Raw genomic sequence first — 18313 nt, forward strand, 5'->3', positions numbered from 1 at the left:
CCATAGCACGCCATTCAGACCATACCATCTCATATGCAGATAAAGTAGCTGTGCATACCGAATTCCGCAGCAAACCCGCTACTATGCGAAAACGATCTCCCACAAGAACGCCGGGCAAGAAATTCTGTGCCGCTCCGCTTCCAGTGCCAACACCCGAAATCTGTCCCACTGTTGACGAGACAATGCATCAGCCACATTATTATTGACACCCGACACATGCACAACACAAACATAACAATTATAACACAAACACTGTAACACCAAATGCCTAAGCAACCGGACAACCGGAGGAGACGAAGCCGATACTTTGTTGACCGACTGAACCAGGTTACCCAACAACTCCGCCTCCCTCCACGAATCAGGCCAACTACCGGCACTCCACTGCCGACCCATAATGGCCCCGTAGCCCACCGCCCCTGCAGCGTCCGTGAAAAGCTCTAAATCGCAAGCCGAGACCATTCTCTCCATCCACACTGACCTCCCAGTAAACTGTTCCAGAAACAACAGCCAAACCCGCAGGTCGGCCTTATGATCCTTAGACAGCCGCACAAAATGATGCGGCGCCCGAATCCCGCATGTGGCCGCTGCCAGACGCCTACAAAAGACCCTGCCCATAGGCATAATGCGGCAGGCAAAATTCAGTTTGCCCAATAAAGACTGAAGGGTGCGCAGTTGAATCTTGTGACCACCAAGAGCCGCTGCTACAGAGGCCTGCAAGTCCTCCACCTTTTCCGGGGGCAACCGTCACACCAAAAGAGCGAAAAATGTGGACCCTCGAAGCATACATGCACTTCCCATTTGCCCGCATCCGCCAAACGCATGCCATCCACGGCGCTCGACCCCTTCGTAGCCGGCTCCTGCGCTTTGTCCGTGGCCTGCCCTGCACCCCTGTGAACCCCACTACCAACCACCGTCTGTTCTACCCCCGCCGGGGGAGGCGGGGACACACCCGCCCCCTGACCTGCAGCAGGCACTGTGCCTAACATCGCAGCCCCCATCTCCCGTGGAGCGTCCATAGGTAACACCCCCTCGGGTCCCGTACCCACCTCACACCGGGCCAGCGCATCGCTGAACCCGGCCAAAAAAGCTTGAAGGAAGCCAGTCACACCCCCACCCACAGCAGCCGCCACCGATACTGCCTGCTGGGGAACCCCCCTTAAACCAACCTCTGACCCTAAGCACCCCGGTGTCCCCCCGGCTGACACCAAACCCTGAGAGCTACCCAGCAGATACTGATATCCTGTTCCCTGCACTGATACTGAAGACTGCACATGACATAGAAGGACACTCACCAGGCTGCCCCCTCTCCGCAGATCCAGAGCCAGGACGCCTCTCCACGCTGTCGGGCTGTGTGTTATCTTCAGAGGAAGAGAGCTTCCCCTCAGAGCGGCTCCCCGGATCAGCGAAATGCGCCCTGTGTATGGCGCGATCCCGGTGACAGCCTCCGGCCTGTGACATCACTCTCCCCCACCGCTTGAGCCTCAGCAGTTCTTCTCCTCCCCTGCTGCGCTCTCTGACACACAGCGCCAACAGAAGCCAATGGCACGTCCATTCATTACTTTATGCCAATGTACTATATGAATTTTAAAGCGGGGTGCCACACAAAGGGCCTTAGCTCCACTTGTTTGCACCCTCCACTGCCACTTTTGGCAATTATTGGGAGGAGGTAGTGGGTACCTGGTTTTTGGCATGGCGAATTAAGCCTGAAGTTGGGCCCCCCGCTTCCCCCGTAGTCCTCTGGGATATATCACAGGTACCAGAAGAGTATGGAACCATTTACAAGGTTGCACATGAGCAGTAGGGAACAGGCTGTGAAGCCGCAAGGCTTCACTTCCTGTTTCCCCTACTAGAAATGCTGTTGCTTGCACCTGAAGCCAATTGAAGAATTGGCTTGGGTGAGGACATTGCGGGATCCCTGGACAAGTAAGTGTCCTCATATTAAAAGTGAGCTACAGTATTTTCTTCTGAAGAAGCCTGAAACTCCTCTTTTATGGGTCGTGTTGTCATTTATTCTCAGTAGCACCCAAATTAACTAACCTTTTTTAGCCCAAAGTAATGCACTGCCATGCATTATGGTACATTGTCTTACAAAAAATGCATGTCTCACATAAAGCCTAACACAAGATAAACATTTTTGCACCGGCCTTCCCTTTTAATGTACTGTACATTACAGTCAGGAGCCTTATTTTGTTTTATTTAACTTCTAGGTGATGGTTTGGAAAATGAATATGAAAACACAATACAGAAAATAAATGAAGAAGGCACACACATTCAGGTGAGTTAAAGCAACCCATACATTCTACCTGGATTTTGGATTTATTTGAGCTGTTGCTCCAAAAAACACATCTCCCAATGGTTTTCAGGGAATACTGGGAATGCTATAACTAAAAGATTAAAGTGACTGTCTTAAAAAAGTTACCTGGCATCATTTAACAGAATTCCAGGTTTGTCACTCACAAGTTTGTTACCCCTACTACACAATGACTACAAAGGACACAGTAGTCACATGGCTGGTGAGTGGAACCCCATCGCCCAGAAGGGACAAGCATCCTGGAAGTGTGTTTGATTCATAAGGGGTTCATTGAATCCCACTTTAAAATTGGAAAAACCCAAACAGCAGTAAACCCCATTAAAGTTTATCGGGGGGGGGGGGGGGGGGGGGAATCTTGATAATATATTTTCAAGGCAAATAGGCAAACTATTGTCAAAAATGGCACAAGCACCTTGACACTGGGGAGACACCAAACAAAGCATACACGCTATGTTTAGAACACAGAGTACAGTGGGGAGAGGGTTCTTTTAACACCACTTTGAGGGCAACATGGGAAAAACTCAAACTCTGTTCAAGTAGAACTATAGACAAACCTTTTTTTCGTTTTCGATAGAGGGAGGGTTATAGCCTCTGTAAGGGTTATTTTTGACCCATTGGGGAGATTTCCCTTCACTTCCTGTCCCATAACCAAAATAGGAAAATTAAGAAAATCCCCACAAATTAAGGGAATCAATTGGGCTCCCCAGGCCACAAGAACTAGTGTCCCATTGGATCACTTCCCCTCTATTACTGTTCTGGAATCAACCCAAAATCTTTTAATTTCACTTTTGATGATAAGGGTAAAGAGGATAAATAGAGAGTGTGAATCTTTCTAATGGGGGCAGAGTTAATAGTAGAACAGGTGTTCCAATCCATCTCCACTCTGTCCAAAACTAAAAAAAAAATATTATTTTTATAACAGCTTACCTTTAAAATCCTTTTCTTTTGAGGTACATCACGGGACACAGAGACTCAGTAATTACTGATGGATTATAGGATATCAATAGGTGATTGGACACTGGCACACCCTAGACAGGAAGTTCAATCCCCCATATAACCCCTCCCCCTACTGGAGGTACCTCAGTTTTGTAGCAAAGCAATATAAGTGTATTAGAAGAGGGGAGGGACCTCTGTGTCCCGTGATGTACCTCAAAAGAAAAGGATTTTACAGGTAAGCTGTTATAAAAATCCTATTTTCTTTCTCGTACATCACGGGGCACAGAGACTCAGTAATTACTGATGGGATCTCCCAGAGCAATGCTATCTAAGGGGAGGGGAACCACACAATATAGGGTGTAATCAGACCTGAGGACCCTGTACCGCTGCCTGCAGCACACTACGCCCAAAGACGATATCCTCATGCCTTCTCACATCCACCTGGTGAATGTATGAAATGATGACCAGGTTTCGGCCTTGCAGATTTGAGCCATGGAGGCCTGGTGATGCACTGCCCATGAAGCACTAATAGCCCTGGTGGAGTGCGTCTTGATTTGAAAAAGGCGAAATCTTTTGCTTAAAACCATAAGCTTGAACAATTACTTGTCGAATCCATTTAGCAATGGTAGATTTCGACATTGCCTGTCCTCCCTTAGGACCCTCTGGCAATACGAACAAAACATCAATTTTGCGAACCTGCGCAGTCGCTTCCAGATAGGCTTTGACTGCTCTCACTACATCCAAAGAATGTAGTGACTTCTCTTCCACAGAGCAGGGATTTGGAAAAAAGGAAGGCAGAACAAAATCTTGTTTTAGATGAAAACCTGAGACCACCTTCAGTAGAAAACTAGGATGAGGGCGTAACACCACTCTATCCTTGTGCATTATCAGATACGGTTCTTAACAAGAGAGGGCCGCTAATTCTGATACTCTTTTGGCAGAAGAAATGGCCACCAGAAAAATGAATTTCCTTGTCAACAGAACTAAGGGAATTTGATGTATCGGTTCAAAAGGCTTCTTCTGTAAAGCTGACAGAACCAAATTCAAATCCCAGGGGTTCAGAGGCGCCCTAACTGGAGGATTAAGGCGCGTTACCCCTTGTATAAATCTTCGGACCAAAGAATGTGAAGCAAGTGGATGTTGAAACAGAACCGATAAGGCAGAGACTTGGCCCTTGATGGTACTCAAGGCCAGTTTCATCTCTAACCCACTTTGCAGAAATGCGAGGATTCTGCTTATGACATGTTTTCTGGGGTGCCAACCCCTGGATTCACACCAGGAGACATTTGCTTTCCAGACTCTGTGATAAATCATTCTGGAAGCTGGCTTTCTTGTATTAATCAAGGTAGATATCACAGGGCCCGAAAGCCCACGATTCTTCAGAATGTGTGTTTCAATAGCCAAACCCTTATATTTAGCGTTTGTAAGGTAGGATGGAAAACCTGTCCATCCTACCTTAGTCACCTACCTTGGTCATATGCCATCTCTGGCATATGACCAAGAAAACGTCAGGGTGAAGAGAACATTCCCCTGGGACTAACTGCTGGCGGCTCAAGTAGTTCGCCTGCCAGTTCTCTACCCCCAGAATGAAGACTGCCAATATGCATGGCACATGTCTTTCTGCCCAGATTAAAATCACAACTCTTGGTGCCCCCTTGGTGATTGATATAAGCCACTGCTGTGGCATTGTCGGACTGGATCCTGACAGGGCAACTGTGCAACCTGAGTGTCCAGGCTTTTAGGGCTAGATACGCCGCACATATCTCCAGAATGTTGATGGGTAAGGCCCTCTCAGTCTTGGGCCATCTCCCTTGGACAGTTGACTGTTCTAGGACTGCCCCCCAACCCGAAAGACTGGCATCTGGCATTACCACTGTCCAGGTAACTGGTAAAAAGGATTTTCCTTTCCGCAGATTTTTGGGTATCAACCACCAGCTGAGGCTCAGACGCGTTGTAGGGGACAGATGCATCGGAAAATCTAACGCCTGAACCTTCTTGTTCCAGGCAGATAGGATACTGTTTTGCAGCAGCCTTGAATGAAACTGAGCATAGGGAACTGCCAACAACCTCATACAAGGACGAATAGAAGGACCCTTGTTTGCCCTGACTACCTGAATCAGTTCTCTTATAGCACTGATCTTTGCTTGGGGTAGGAATACCCTCTGCTGGGCTGTATCTATGACCAGACTCAAATACTCTAGACTTCTTACTGGTTTTAAAGAAAACTTCTCTAAGTTGAGGACCCAACCTAAGCATTCCAGGTAGTTGATTGTGGTGACCAAATTTTGGTCCAGGCGGGCTACACAAGAGCAAGTCATTTAGGTATGCTATTATTGTTATACCTTGGGCCCTTAATATGGCCAGAGGAGGGGCCAAGATCTTTGTAAACACCGGAGGTGCAGTAGCTAGCCCAAAAGGCAGAGCTACAAACTGAAAGTGGCGTTTTTCTACTTCGAAACAAAGGAATTTTTGATGAGTAGAGAAAATAGGTACATGCAGGTACGCGTCCTTGATGTCTATTGATGCCAGAAGTTCTCCTCCTTGCAGGATGGATACTACCGATCGGATCGATTCCATGCGAAAGGACCGTATCTTTAGAAATCGGTTTAGATCTTCGAGATCTAGAATGGGTCTGACATCTCCGTTTGGCTTTGCCGTGAAAAGGTTTGAAGAAAACCCCATTCCCTGCTCTTGCATGGGAAGTACCATGATAACTTTTTGCAACAATAGTTGCTCCAACGCTAAAAGGAGAGACTTCTTTTTCTCTGGGTACATTTGATCTGAGGAGAAGGGAATTCTCGTAATTCTAGTTTGTAACCTAGAGTTATTGTGGAGACCGCCCATTTGTCCCTAAATTCTTCCTGCCAGAGCCCTGAGAACTTTAGTAGTCCCACCCCTCGAGTGAGCGGGGGCGCCCATTTATAAGGAGGTCTTAGCGTTTTGTCTTGAAGACCTTCTCCCCCAGGACTTCTTTTGTCCCCGAGGTTGACTCTGAGTTTTAACCTTTGAGCCTGACGGAGGAGGCCGTCGTGACTGCCTGGAGGCTGATGACCCTGGCACTGGAGAAAGCACCCATTTAAAGGAGGGACATTTACTCCTTTTCTTGACTGATAAAAGGGTGCTTTTCCCTCTAGAGATCCTTTGGATATAATTGTCCAAATCCTCTCCAAACAATTTTGCACCACGGAAGGGAAATCCCGCCAGAAGTTTCTTACATGGTGATTCGGCTGACCAATTTTTCAGCCATAGGATTCTACGCATGTGTACCAACCCAAGCGTAAGGCGAGAGATGCAGGATAGAATCTCTGATAGCATCAACAGCAAAACACAAAGCCACTGGTAGGTTAGCTAACCCCTGGGCTTGCTGTTCAGGTAAAGCTTTAAGCACCTGTTTAAAATGGTCTCTCAAATATTGACAGACTCCAATTGCTGCCACTGCAGGTTGAGCTACTGAACCTGCCAAGGAGAAAGCGTTTTTTTAATAGGAATTCCATTTTCTTATCAGTTGGATACCTAAGCATCTGAGCGTTGTCAACAGGACAAGTCAGGCTTTTGTTTACAAAGGAAATGCCTTTCTCCACTAGATTCCTTTGAAGTAGAATCATCAGTCTCCTCCTGATCCTCTGAGGGGGATTCCTCTCCTTTATCCAAGAGTTCCTCACTCTGAGGGTCCTGGGTGATAGAGAGGGGCCTAGTGCATTTTCTTCCACTGAGTGAAGATGTGATTAAGGCCACTAATCTTTCCTCTAAACCATTTATGGTTGAGGAAAAAACCTCCTGTGTAATGTATAGTATAGGGGCTGAAGTGCCAGAAGCAGCTGCAGCCCCTAACCCCGACGGCTCTCCCTGGCCAGCCTCCATGGGTCCTGCAGGGGGGGAAGGTGCTGCAGAGGGGGGTCCTCAGAGCCTGAAGGGGACCCCTTTGAGCCCCTTTTCTTCGGGGTACTTGTACCTCTTCTACCCATACTGCAAAGCAACAAAATGTAGAGGTACCACATAAAAATGCACTGACTGCTGAGCACTGTAGTTCAGCAACTGCCGCTGCTACCAAGACTCAGTCTGGTGCCTAAGTAAATGCTGCCTGGGAATGCCTGTGTCCTCCACACTCACATGCGCCTGTCAGCTCTGTGTCCCTCCATAGGCTGTGTGCTGAAAAAGAGTGCACTTTAAAGCCTGTGTAGCCTAGTGTTCTGCCCCCCCTACTCCAACCACTTCTGCCCCCCTGCTTGTTTTTTTAAAAAAACGTGGGTTTCCCACACGAGCAGAGGCTCTAACCCTGCTGACAAGCATGGAGGGGAGGCTGGGGCAGAGGTGAGGGAAGGGCCGGTGGACATGAAGCCACTGTAATGGTGGTGCTGTATGTCACCGCTCTCTGCCCAGGCCTGTCTGTCCCCTAATCCGTGGAGGGAGAATCCCAGAAGGAAAAAAAAAACCCTTACCTTCATCCTTCCTGGAGAATGGCTGGAGGAGCATAGAGTGTGGACACCAAGCAGACAGATCAGGCATGAAAGGTATGTGCTCTTGGCAGCCCCCGGTGGCGACTATAGGCATAGCATACATTTACTTAAAAAGGAGAAAAGACACTAGAATTAGAAAAAATTCTTGAGGAGTCTCCCTTACCTTATCCAGCTGCAGGGTTTGAATAACAGACCCAATCTTCACCTCTCACGGTGGGCTCCGTTAGGAAAAAAAACCATCAGAGACTGGGGCCCCCTTGAATAGGGGATCCACAGTTCTGGGCCCGTAAAGCACCCTGTCAGGAATATGGCTGAAAAAAACAAATACTGGGTCCCAGGGTCCAGCTCTCTAAAAAGAGAAGCATTACAGGTAAAACCATGTTTCTTCAGACACGAGGCCTGGGTACCATCCAATTTGGTCTTGAAAAGACACTTTGAATAGATCCGGTTGCACAGCCGGTCCCAGTAAGGATATTCCAGCGGAGCTCAGCACAGCCCATCTTTATTGTGACCAACACCTAAGACACTGATGAAAAAACTGAGGTACCTCCAGTAGGGGGAGGGGTTATATGGGGGATTTAACTTCCTGTCTAGGGTGTGCCAGTGTCCAATCGCCTAGTGATACCCTATAACCCATCAGTAATTACTGAGTCTCGGTGTCCCCTGATGTATGAGAAAGAAAGAATAGCCTTTAGTTATCCACGGCTATCATCCATGGAAATGCACAAATGCCACACGTCGATATTGTGTAAACATGTCTTTGCCACATTTCCTGATAGTGCCAGTTCCTCTATGCTCATCATCTAATCTGTGAAACAAGCTTTTTTAAAAAAAAAATCAAAGCAGCTAGGCTTGGCTGCTGGCAGCACTCATAAGGCAGCTCCCAATCCACATGACTGCTGACAACATCCAGCTGCCCAGACCTTGCACAGTATGCATTTGAATTTCTGGCTTGCCCTACAGCCACTGTGCTGTCTGGAAGAGCCCATCAGTAGCTGCAAAAATAAAACTACACCATTCCCATGACTAGTGGTCAGAGTCCCACTTTGTCCAAGCTGTTTGCCCTGCAACCCCTCCCATAAAATCGAATTTAAAGATCCTGAGAGAATCCCCAGGAGTTGGGCGCATGTGCAGAGCAGACATGCCTGCCTGAAGCTCTGCTCTCTGGGAGAACGGTAATGCCTAATAACAACGGATGTTCGACAAACACCCACAAATAAAATAGATATACCTGCACCCATAGCACTCCTGCACTCGGGGATTCATTCCCAACTTTTGGGGATAAAATATGGATCCAAAAATCAATAAAACAACGCCACCTCACAGCACAGCTAAAACGGCGCCACAGCAATCTGCCTCTGGAACCTCCAAGCTGCACTGATGTACATTCGCATATACCGCCTCAAAGACTGTATGAAATGAACCTGAAATAGATTGTGAGTATTTGGAAGATTTATTTCAGGATGCAATTACTTCACCAGTTATGCTGAAACAAATATAAAGAATGCTTTAAAAAGCACCCCTGACCATATTACTACTAGCCTTACCAAGGAAATAAGAGAGCTGGGTCAACTTTTATCTACACTTGAAACCAGAGTAGACGACATAAATTAACACTAAAAATTACTATAATGAAATTGACAACCTTAAAGAAGAAAATGCAACATTACAAATGAGATTGGAAGACTACGAAAACCGTGCTAGACACTCTAATCTGTGCAGTATTCCTGGAACTGTAATTGATTTACAAGCTACAATAACAGCATTTTTCCAGGAATTGCAACCAGCCATTTCGGGTTGAACACCTGGAAAAGGACAGAGTCCATAGAGCCTTAAGCCCCATACACACTACCAGTTTTTCTGCTGAGTTTTTCCTTCAGGTTTACCAAAACCATTTAGTGCAAGGGCCTGCCCGATTGCATACAAATTGAAACTCCTATGGTTTGACCTCATATTATATGGTTTTGGTAAATCTGAAGGAAAAACTCAAAAATTTCATTTCTACAGAACAAAAGAACTACTATCTGCAGCAAGAAATAAAGAAACTCTTAACTTCCAAGGACATAACTATCTGCTTTTTGCAGACTTGTCCCAAATTACAATTAATAAAAGAAGGGCTTTAAAACCACTATTGCAAGTATTACAACGTAATCAAATTTACATATCGTTCTGCAAACAACCTCCAAACTACTCTTCAAGACACGCTCCAAATTTAGATGACATTCTGCAAACAACCTCCAAACTACTCTTCAAGACATGCACCTGCTGAACCCAAAGCAGAATCAGGAAACCACAAGACTTACATCAACGTCATCTTCTCCAAATAAATCCTCTGCGTTGCCAAGGAGAAATGAGCACCAGAGCTCACACAAAAGGCACCTAACCAAGTCCTGGATGATTCTATGGACTGAAGAATAATATATACTATATTTCTCTTTCTAATTGCTGGATAAGTCCACCAACCCTTACTATCTGTTTTACATTTGGCCTCATATTAATTTTTACCATATTTAGATGTATTTGGTTAGGTTAGTATGAAAATGTGGCGTTTTTCCCATTTTCTTATCTCCATACTTTTATGATCCATTTTCCATCTATCTCATGTCCAAAAAGCCAACTGAATAGTTCTATTTTCTTTCTTATCTTTTCTATATTAAAAGATATCTATCTATATTAATTATCTTCACAGTTCTTAATGTATTTTTCGGACCATAAGACGCACCTAGGTTTTAGAGGAGGAAAGCGAGGAAAAAAAATATTCTGAACCAAATAGTGTACCAAAATATTTAATAAAATATAACAGAATAAGATTTCAACCATGTAACGTGAACAGCAGTCAACAATGGCATTAAGGACCATAAACACTGTAATTAACAAATGAGGAGAGACTTTAAGGTTCAAGTACTCTTCTATTTCTCAAGAACTCCTGATCACTAGTGTCAGAATTTATGAAGCTTGGATGCTCACAATCACTGACATCACTTTCTTCGCTATCTTCATTTACAATACAGTCTTCAGTTCCATCTAAGGCATTGCTAATGCCACATTTTTTGAATGATTGTGCAACGATTTCCCCCTTCACTGAGTGCCGTGATGTTTTCATCCATTCACAAACTTGAGTGATAGTGGGCCTCTTCATTCGTCCAGTAGGTGTCAGATCATGATTATCAGCAGCCATCCATTTGTTCCACTCTTCTCGCATAAAGACTTTAAATGGTTTATTGATGGAAACGTTGAGAGGTTGCAACTGGTTAGTAAGATCCAAAGGAATGACAGCTAGATGAATCTTCACTTCTTTAAAGCATTTTTTTTTGTATTTTCGCTAATATGTCCCCTAAACTGGTCAAGCACTAATAAGGCAGGTTTTTTCAGAAGCCCTCTGGGACGTTTGGAGCACACTTTTTCCAACCCATGCTCTCATTCCATTTTCATCCATCCATCCTTTGTCATGAACATGTAAACACAACTCCTCATGGAATCACTTCTTTTGTCTCATGTCCTGAGGTTTTCAAAGTTATGGTTTTGTCACCTTTCAGATCAACAGTCCTATTAGATGGCACATCAAACGTTCGCGGGACTTCATCCATATTTCCAATCTGGCCAATTTCAAAACCATTTTTCTTTCTAGCATCAATCACAAATTTAGGAAAAGACAGAATCTTAGATTCATATTCTTTTGGCATTTTTTGCGCAATTCTAGTTTTGGTGCACACAACAAGGTCACATCGCCTCATAAATCTGTAGCATCACGATGGTGATACAGTAAAATCCTGAATGCATTTCTCTACAGCAATGCATTTGGCTTCATATATTATAATTTTTGTAGAGACTGAGAAGCCATTATTCCGGTGATGTGTGATCCATTCTTTCATGGCCACTTTGCAGCATGCCCATGAAAAGTGTGCTTACTTTTATTTGCTTTTTGCAGCTGATCCTCCTGTTTCCTCCACACTCTCATAATTTTTGTTCAGTTGGAGGTGGCCCAAAATGTCTTTCCACTGCTCTGTTTCCATGTTCCTTAGCATATTTTACTACCTCCAGTTCAAAAGGAATTTTATATGCTAGTCTTTTCTGCTTCATCATTCTTTCTGCTTTAACTTTTCCCGGCAGTGGGTGACTGAGCTGGAATCTGGTCCATGAAGTGGGTGGCTGAGCTGGCACCTGGTCCCTGAAGTGGGTGGCTGAGCTGGCACCTGGTCCCTGCAGTGGGTGGCTGAGCTGGCACCTGGTCCCTGCAGTGGGTGGCTGAGCTGGCACCTGGTCCCTGCAGTGGGTGGCTGAGCTGGCACTTGGTCCCTGCAGTGGGTGGCTGAGCTTGCACCTGGTCCCTGCAGTGGGTGGCTGAGCTGGCACTTGGTCCCTGCAGTGGGTGGCTGAGCTGGCACCTGGTCCCTGTAGTGGGGGGCTGAGCTGGCACTTGGTCCCTGCAGTGGGTGGCTGAGCTGGCACCTGGTCCCTGTAGTGGGGGGCTGAGCTGGCACCTGGTCCTGTAAGTGGGTGGCTGGGCTGGCACGGCACCTGGTCAGTGTTAATTACCAGTATTCAAAGTGCTGGCGGTATGTAAAACAGTGGAGACGGGGGGGTTCCATTCATTATTTGGACCATATGACGCAGGGACATTTTCCCCCATATTTTTCTTTTTGGGGGGGGGGTGCGTCTTGTGGTCCAAAAAATACTGTAACTACTGCTTTGTTTCAGATCCAAGATAAATGGTTTAATGTTCAAATTGTCTCACTTGTTAGTAGCCATGTTTCTTTTCCATTATTGGACTCCCAGTTCCTGCTAGGGCAGTCATATTCTAGTTCCAAATATATGTATGAAATCTGGTTGCTAGTAGGCTTCGCACTGACAGTGGCCAATGTACCCTTGGGGGGAGTATTTTGTCGCCCCCCCGCCCAATGGATGTGTTATAAGATTATATACGTTTTATTTACTATTCAAAATGAATAAAATGTGTGGTCTATCATTAGATCTTCTACCCCAGTGATGGCGAACCTTGGCACCCCAGATGTTTTGGAACTACATTTCCCATCATGCACCACTACACTGGAGAGTGCATGAGCATCATGGGAAATGTAGTTCCAAAACATCTGGGGTGCCAAGGTTCGCCATCACTGTTCTACCCTTTCCTTTTCTATCCTTCCTTACCCCGCCCCCCTCTGGAGGCAAACCTATCCACACAATGTTTTGGAATACATGATAACATATTGTATGCGTTAGTAACACTATGGCTCCATTAAATATATTATCCCTGAATGTTCAGGGCTTCAACATCCCACAAAAACGAACTAAAGCCTTTTGTTCTTTTGCCACTAGAAAAGCACAAATCTTGTGCCTTGGGGAAACCCACTTCACACCACAATACACCTCTAAATTTTTCGGTAAAATATATTTACAGGTTTATACAGCCTCAGCTTTAAACAAACAAGAGGAGTACTCATTGCATTTCACCACAATGTAAATGACACTATTAAAAGACCCGTAAGGGCGCTACTTGATTCTAATGCCCCATACACACGGTCGGACAATCCGACAAGAAAATCCATCTGATTTTTTTCGACAGATTTTGGCCCAAACTTATCTTGCATACACACGGTCGCACAAAGAACAGAACGAGGTGACATAAAAAACATGTACAACGGGACTATAAGCTTTCATCTCGTAATTTATTCTGAGCATGCATGGCACTTTGTCCGTCAGAATTGTCTACACACGATCGGAATTGAAACAATCGGATTTTGTTGTCAGAAAATTTTAGGTCCAGCTCTCATACTTTGTGTGTCGGAAATTAAGACGGAAAAATCAGATGGAGCCCACACACAATCGGATTTTCTGACAACATGATCCGATCGCACAATTTCCATAGGAAAGTCCGACCATGTGTACAAGGCATAACAGGACATTTACATGATACTGCCATAACAGTAGTTTCATATTATGCCCCCAACAAAAGTCCTACTTCTATCCTTTCTCACCTTTTACAGGTAATAGAATCACACAAAATAGGAACGGACTTTTTCAGCGTGCAGTCTGGCGGACTAAGTATTTCGGAATTTCCGTAATATTGTCCGTCCAACTTTGGTTTTAGCGGACAGTCCGCTCGTGAGTAGGCTAGTTGGACGGACTAAGTATGGCGCATGCTCAGAAAGGATTTACACGGTGGAAGGTTGCATTGCTGTGTATTGGACGTCCTATTTCTAGTCCCGTCGTACACGTCATCGCGCAAGCTTTGTTCATCGTTTGTTCAGGCTGTTTGTTCATCGTGTGTGGTCAAGTCCGTTCATTCGAAAGTAGGACGGACTGTCTGTCGGATTGTCTGACGGACTAAGTTGGCCATACAGTCCGCCCGTGTGTACGCGGCTTTAGAATTGATAAGCTGTAATGTAATCAATGTCTGCTTTAGGTTTTAATACCACTTTTACCACTTCAGCCCTAGAAGAATTTACCCCCTTCCTGATCAGAGCACTTTTTGCGATTCGGCACTGTGTCGTTTTAACTGACAATTGCGCAGTCGTGCAACGTGGCTACCAAAAAAAATTTACTTTCTTTTTTTGTCACAAATAGAGCTTTCTTTTGGTGGTATTTGATCACCCCTGCGTTTTTTATTTTTTGCACTATAAACAAAAAAAGAGCAACAATTTTGAAAAACACGCATTATTTTTTACTTTTTGCTATAATAAATATACCCCAAAAATATATTAAAAAAAAAAATTCCTGAGTTTAGGCCAATATGTATTCTTCTACATATTTTTGGTAAAAAAAATGCAATAAGCGATTATTGATTGGTTTGTGTAAAAGTTATAGCGTTTACAAAATAGGGGATAGTTTTTATTAATAATTATTTTTCAAAATGGCGGCGATCAGTGATTTTTATCCTGACTGCGACATTATGGCAGACACATCAGACATTTTTGACACATTTTTGGGACCATTGTCATTTATACAGCAATCAGAGCTATACAAATGCACTGATTCCTGTGTAAATGACACTAGCAGTGAAGGGGTTAACCACTAGGTTGCAGTGTAGGGGTTAAGTGTGTCCTAGGGGCGTGTTTCTTACTGTGGGGGGGGCGCGGCTGTGTATGACACATCACTGATACGTCAGGTCAGAGATCAGTGACAATGTCACTAGGCAGAACGGGGAGATGCTTGTTTACATTAGCATCTCCCCGTTCTTCCTCCCCATGAAGCGATCGCGGGTATCCCCACGGCAATCGAGTCCGCGTGAACCGCGACCCGACTCGGAGCTTGCTGCACACCCGCTGCCCACCTTTTAAAGGGCAACGTACAGGTACGTGATTCTGCCTGTACGAGCCCTTCTGCCGTCGTATATCGGCGTGAGGCGGTCAGCACGCTTTTAAGTTCTTGACCCTTCAGAGCAGCCACAGGTACCTTATTGTGAAAGCAGGGATTTGTTCTTGCCAGTATAGCAGCTGCAAGCTTCGATCCAGCTCTCCCTGTACCCTTCTACAGCACAAAAGATTCTGTTTAAGATGTTTCCTCTTGGCAAACATCTTCATGCACAGTTCCCCCTGTACAGATCCTCCAAAGGGGCAATTACAGCCCACCTCAGTCTGGAACACAGAGGTGAAAAGAACTCTTTGGAAGGTACTCCACCAAACAAACTCTTCAGTGATTGGTTGGAGGGGATAAATATTTCTTCTCATACTGAATATGGGAACCTCCTCCAGTAGCATGCATAAACAATCAAAACTAAAGGGGGGATCCTATGCTTATAGACCAAAAAATTTGATTAAATAAATGAGTGACCAACACCACTTTCAAATCTTGAAATAAAATAATTAATCTGAATAGATGCATTAGTAACAAATGAACAAGGGACTCAAATGGTTAAAGTAAAAGTGATCAGGTGCTTTCTTCAATTAACAAACAATATTCACAGTTTGGTACCTAAAACATTGGAAAAACATAAAAATTCAAACTTAAGTCCGTCAAACTGAAACATAACCTCCAGAAAGTAAAAGTCCTTATAAACGATAAATCTCCTGGTGACTGAACGTGGAGAGAAGACAAAACATACAGTGGCAAGGCGCTCATACAAATCCTTTCCTACACGCCTCTTACCAGAGACTGTGGATCTCTAATTTTAGAGATTATAATCACTTTGTTTTCCGCACACCTCTGTGTAAATCAAAGAGGATACGTTGTCATCCACGGGGAGGGTTCAGCCTTATTAAGCAAACAATTTTTCCATTAGGGGTCCCAACATACGGATATACGTATATGGAAAATGATCCTCAAAAGTTTGTCATGCAAAGGAACAGGTAGGCACTTCATAGTGTAGTATTTAAAACATCACGATTTATTACAAGATAGTATTGCACTTACAGTTAGGATGATAAAAACCCAGCGGATAGTATAACAAACATGGCCGCAGACTTTGTCAGCCATCTCATGCAGACAGACATCTCAGTTATGGCTCCACTGTATAGTTTGTCGTCTGCACATTCAGTCACCAGTAGATTTATCGTCTATATGGATTTTAACTTTATGGACGTTATGTTTGATGGACTTAAGTTTGGATTTTTATGTTTAACCAATTTTTTAGGTACCAAACTGAATATTAGTTGTTAATTTAGATGCGCACCTGGTCACTTTTACTATATACAATTAATACCTTGAGGTTTGGGGAAAAAAAAACCTGTAGCGCACAGGAACAGTAAACAAAGCTTAGGTGAACTACAGCCTAGCTGCTAAAGGCAACACAGAAAAACTAAGGACACTCCAGCATAGGGCCTGGTCCTTACATTTTTGTTTTCCCATTTGCCTTCTCACTTCCACCCAATTTGGCACTGCTTTTGGTTTATAACTGTACAACAAACTGCTGGTCAGAGAACTCTGAATGATTTCAGAAGCATCTCAAATTGGACTGCTAATCATGTGACAACACTTCTCTTTTTTGCCTTACTGGTTGTAGACTGTGTGTGTATTCATACCTGACCATTATTTGAGTAATACATCTTGGAACATTGGTAGCTCAGGTCGCATGATGTGTGAAAATCAATGTTTCCTTATTAGAGCCGTCTTAACTGGTCACTGACTTAACTGACCCAACTTTGGCAAGCGACTTTTGCTCTGAGGATCTTGAAGGGGAACCAAGAAGGAAAACTAAAAAAAACAAAAAACGGCATGGGTTCCCCCTTCAAGAGCATAACAGGCCTTTCAGTCTGGTATGGATTTTCAGCTGAACCCCCCACACCAGAAAAAAATGGCATTGGGGTCCCACCAAAATCCATACCAGACCCTTATCCGAGCACACTGCCCAGCAGGTCAAGAAAGGGGATGGGGACAAGTGAGGGCCCCCTCCTAAACTGTACCAGGTCGCATGCCCTCAACATGGGGGGTGGGTGCTTTAAGGCAGGGGGGCCCCGCGCCCCCCACCCCAAAGCACCTTATCCCCATGTTGATGAGGACAAGGGCCTCTTCCCGACAACCCTGGCCGTTGGTTGTCAGGGTCTGCGGGTGGGGGCTTATCGGAATCTGGAAGCCCCCTTTAACAAGGGGCCCCCCAGATTCCAGCCCCCAACCTATGTGAATGAGTATGGGGTACCCCTACCCATTCACCTAAAAAAAAAAAAGCAGTTCACAGGTTTTTATAATTTATTAGGCAGCTTCGGGGTTTCTTCTGACTTCTCCCCTCTCCAGCTCTTCTGCCTCCTCCACTGACATCTTCTGCCGATTCTTCTGCCCTCTCTGCTGATGTCTTCTAACCCTCTTCTCCCGATGTCTCTACGCTCTCTCCTGCTCTAATGCCGGGTACGCGTTGTGCTACTACTTATATTGGCATGGGGCGGGGTCTCCGGAGGCCCTTATGACGTCACCGCCCCGTAGGTACACGCTGTAGCTGTCATTAGGCTATATCATGGATGGGAAGCGCTTGAAGAAGGCAACAATGTCCCCTTTTGAGTCAGAGCTGTCAAAGAATAGGGAGCATGAACTTTACTGATGTACAGATCTATAGGACCGATTCAGTGTGGGGGGGTGTCAGATCTCGGCAGTGAGAACACTGCTTCCACACAGAGAACAAGGATCACACTCTGCAGCTCCTGCCAGAGGTAGGCATTCTACTCAGGTTGTGGCTGCATTAAAGAGAAAACAAACTGTAATGCCACCTACACACCATCGGAATTCTCCTCGGAAAAAACTCTGATGGTTTTCTCGATGGAATTCCAACGGAATTTGGCTCAAGCTGTCTTGCCTACACACGGTCACACCAAATTCTGATTGTTTATAACGCGGTGACGTACAACGGGACTAGAAAAAGGAAGGAAGTTCAATAGCCAGTATCCAATAGCTTCTGTCTCGTAGTTGAATCTGAGCATGCGTGATGTTTTTCCATACACACGATCGGAATTACCAATAGAAAGTTTTTCCATCGGGAAAATTGAGAACATGCTATAAATTTTTGGCTGGCGAAAATTCGGACAGCTAAATTCCGATAGAGCATACACGTGATCACATTTTCCGATGAAAAGCTCTCATCGGTCTTTTTCTGTCCGGAATTCCGATTGTGTGTATGTGGCATAAGACTTTACCTGGAATGTATTTAGCTGATTTAAACTGCAGGTTCAGTTGGACTTTATTTTTA

General features: G+C 44.9%; 1 protein-coding gene across 32 annotated transcripts in view; it reads left to right on the forward strand.

Annotated features, from left to right (window-relative positions):
- Positions 1–18313, forward strand: part of LOC143981910 (uncharacterized) — a 161844-nt gene that overhangs the window by 28385 nt on the left and 115146 nt on the right. For 28 of the 32 annotated variants that reach the window (XM_077480124.1, XM_077480139.1, XM_077480127.1 and 25 more), the window contains one exon: positions 2208–2275. The exons of the other annotated variants lie outside the window; for them this stretch is intronic. In XM_077480124.1, coding sequence (XP_077336250.1) covers positions 2208–2275 — 68 coding nt within the window. Of the gene's footprint in view, positions 1–2207; positions 2276–18313 lie in introns of those variants that run through there. 32 annotated transcript variants of the gene reach the window in all.

Source organism: Lithobates pipiens, unplaced genomic scaffold (genome assembly GCF_037356315.1).
Source record: "Lithobates pipiens isolate NorthernLeopardFrog02 unplaced genomic scaffold, aLitPip1_a1.2 Scaffold_16, whole genome shotgun sequence".
In the NCBI taxonomy this organism is placed as follows: Eukaryota; Metazoa; Chordata; class Amphibia; order Anura; family Ranidae; genus Lithobates; species Lithobates pipiens.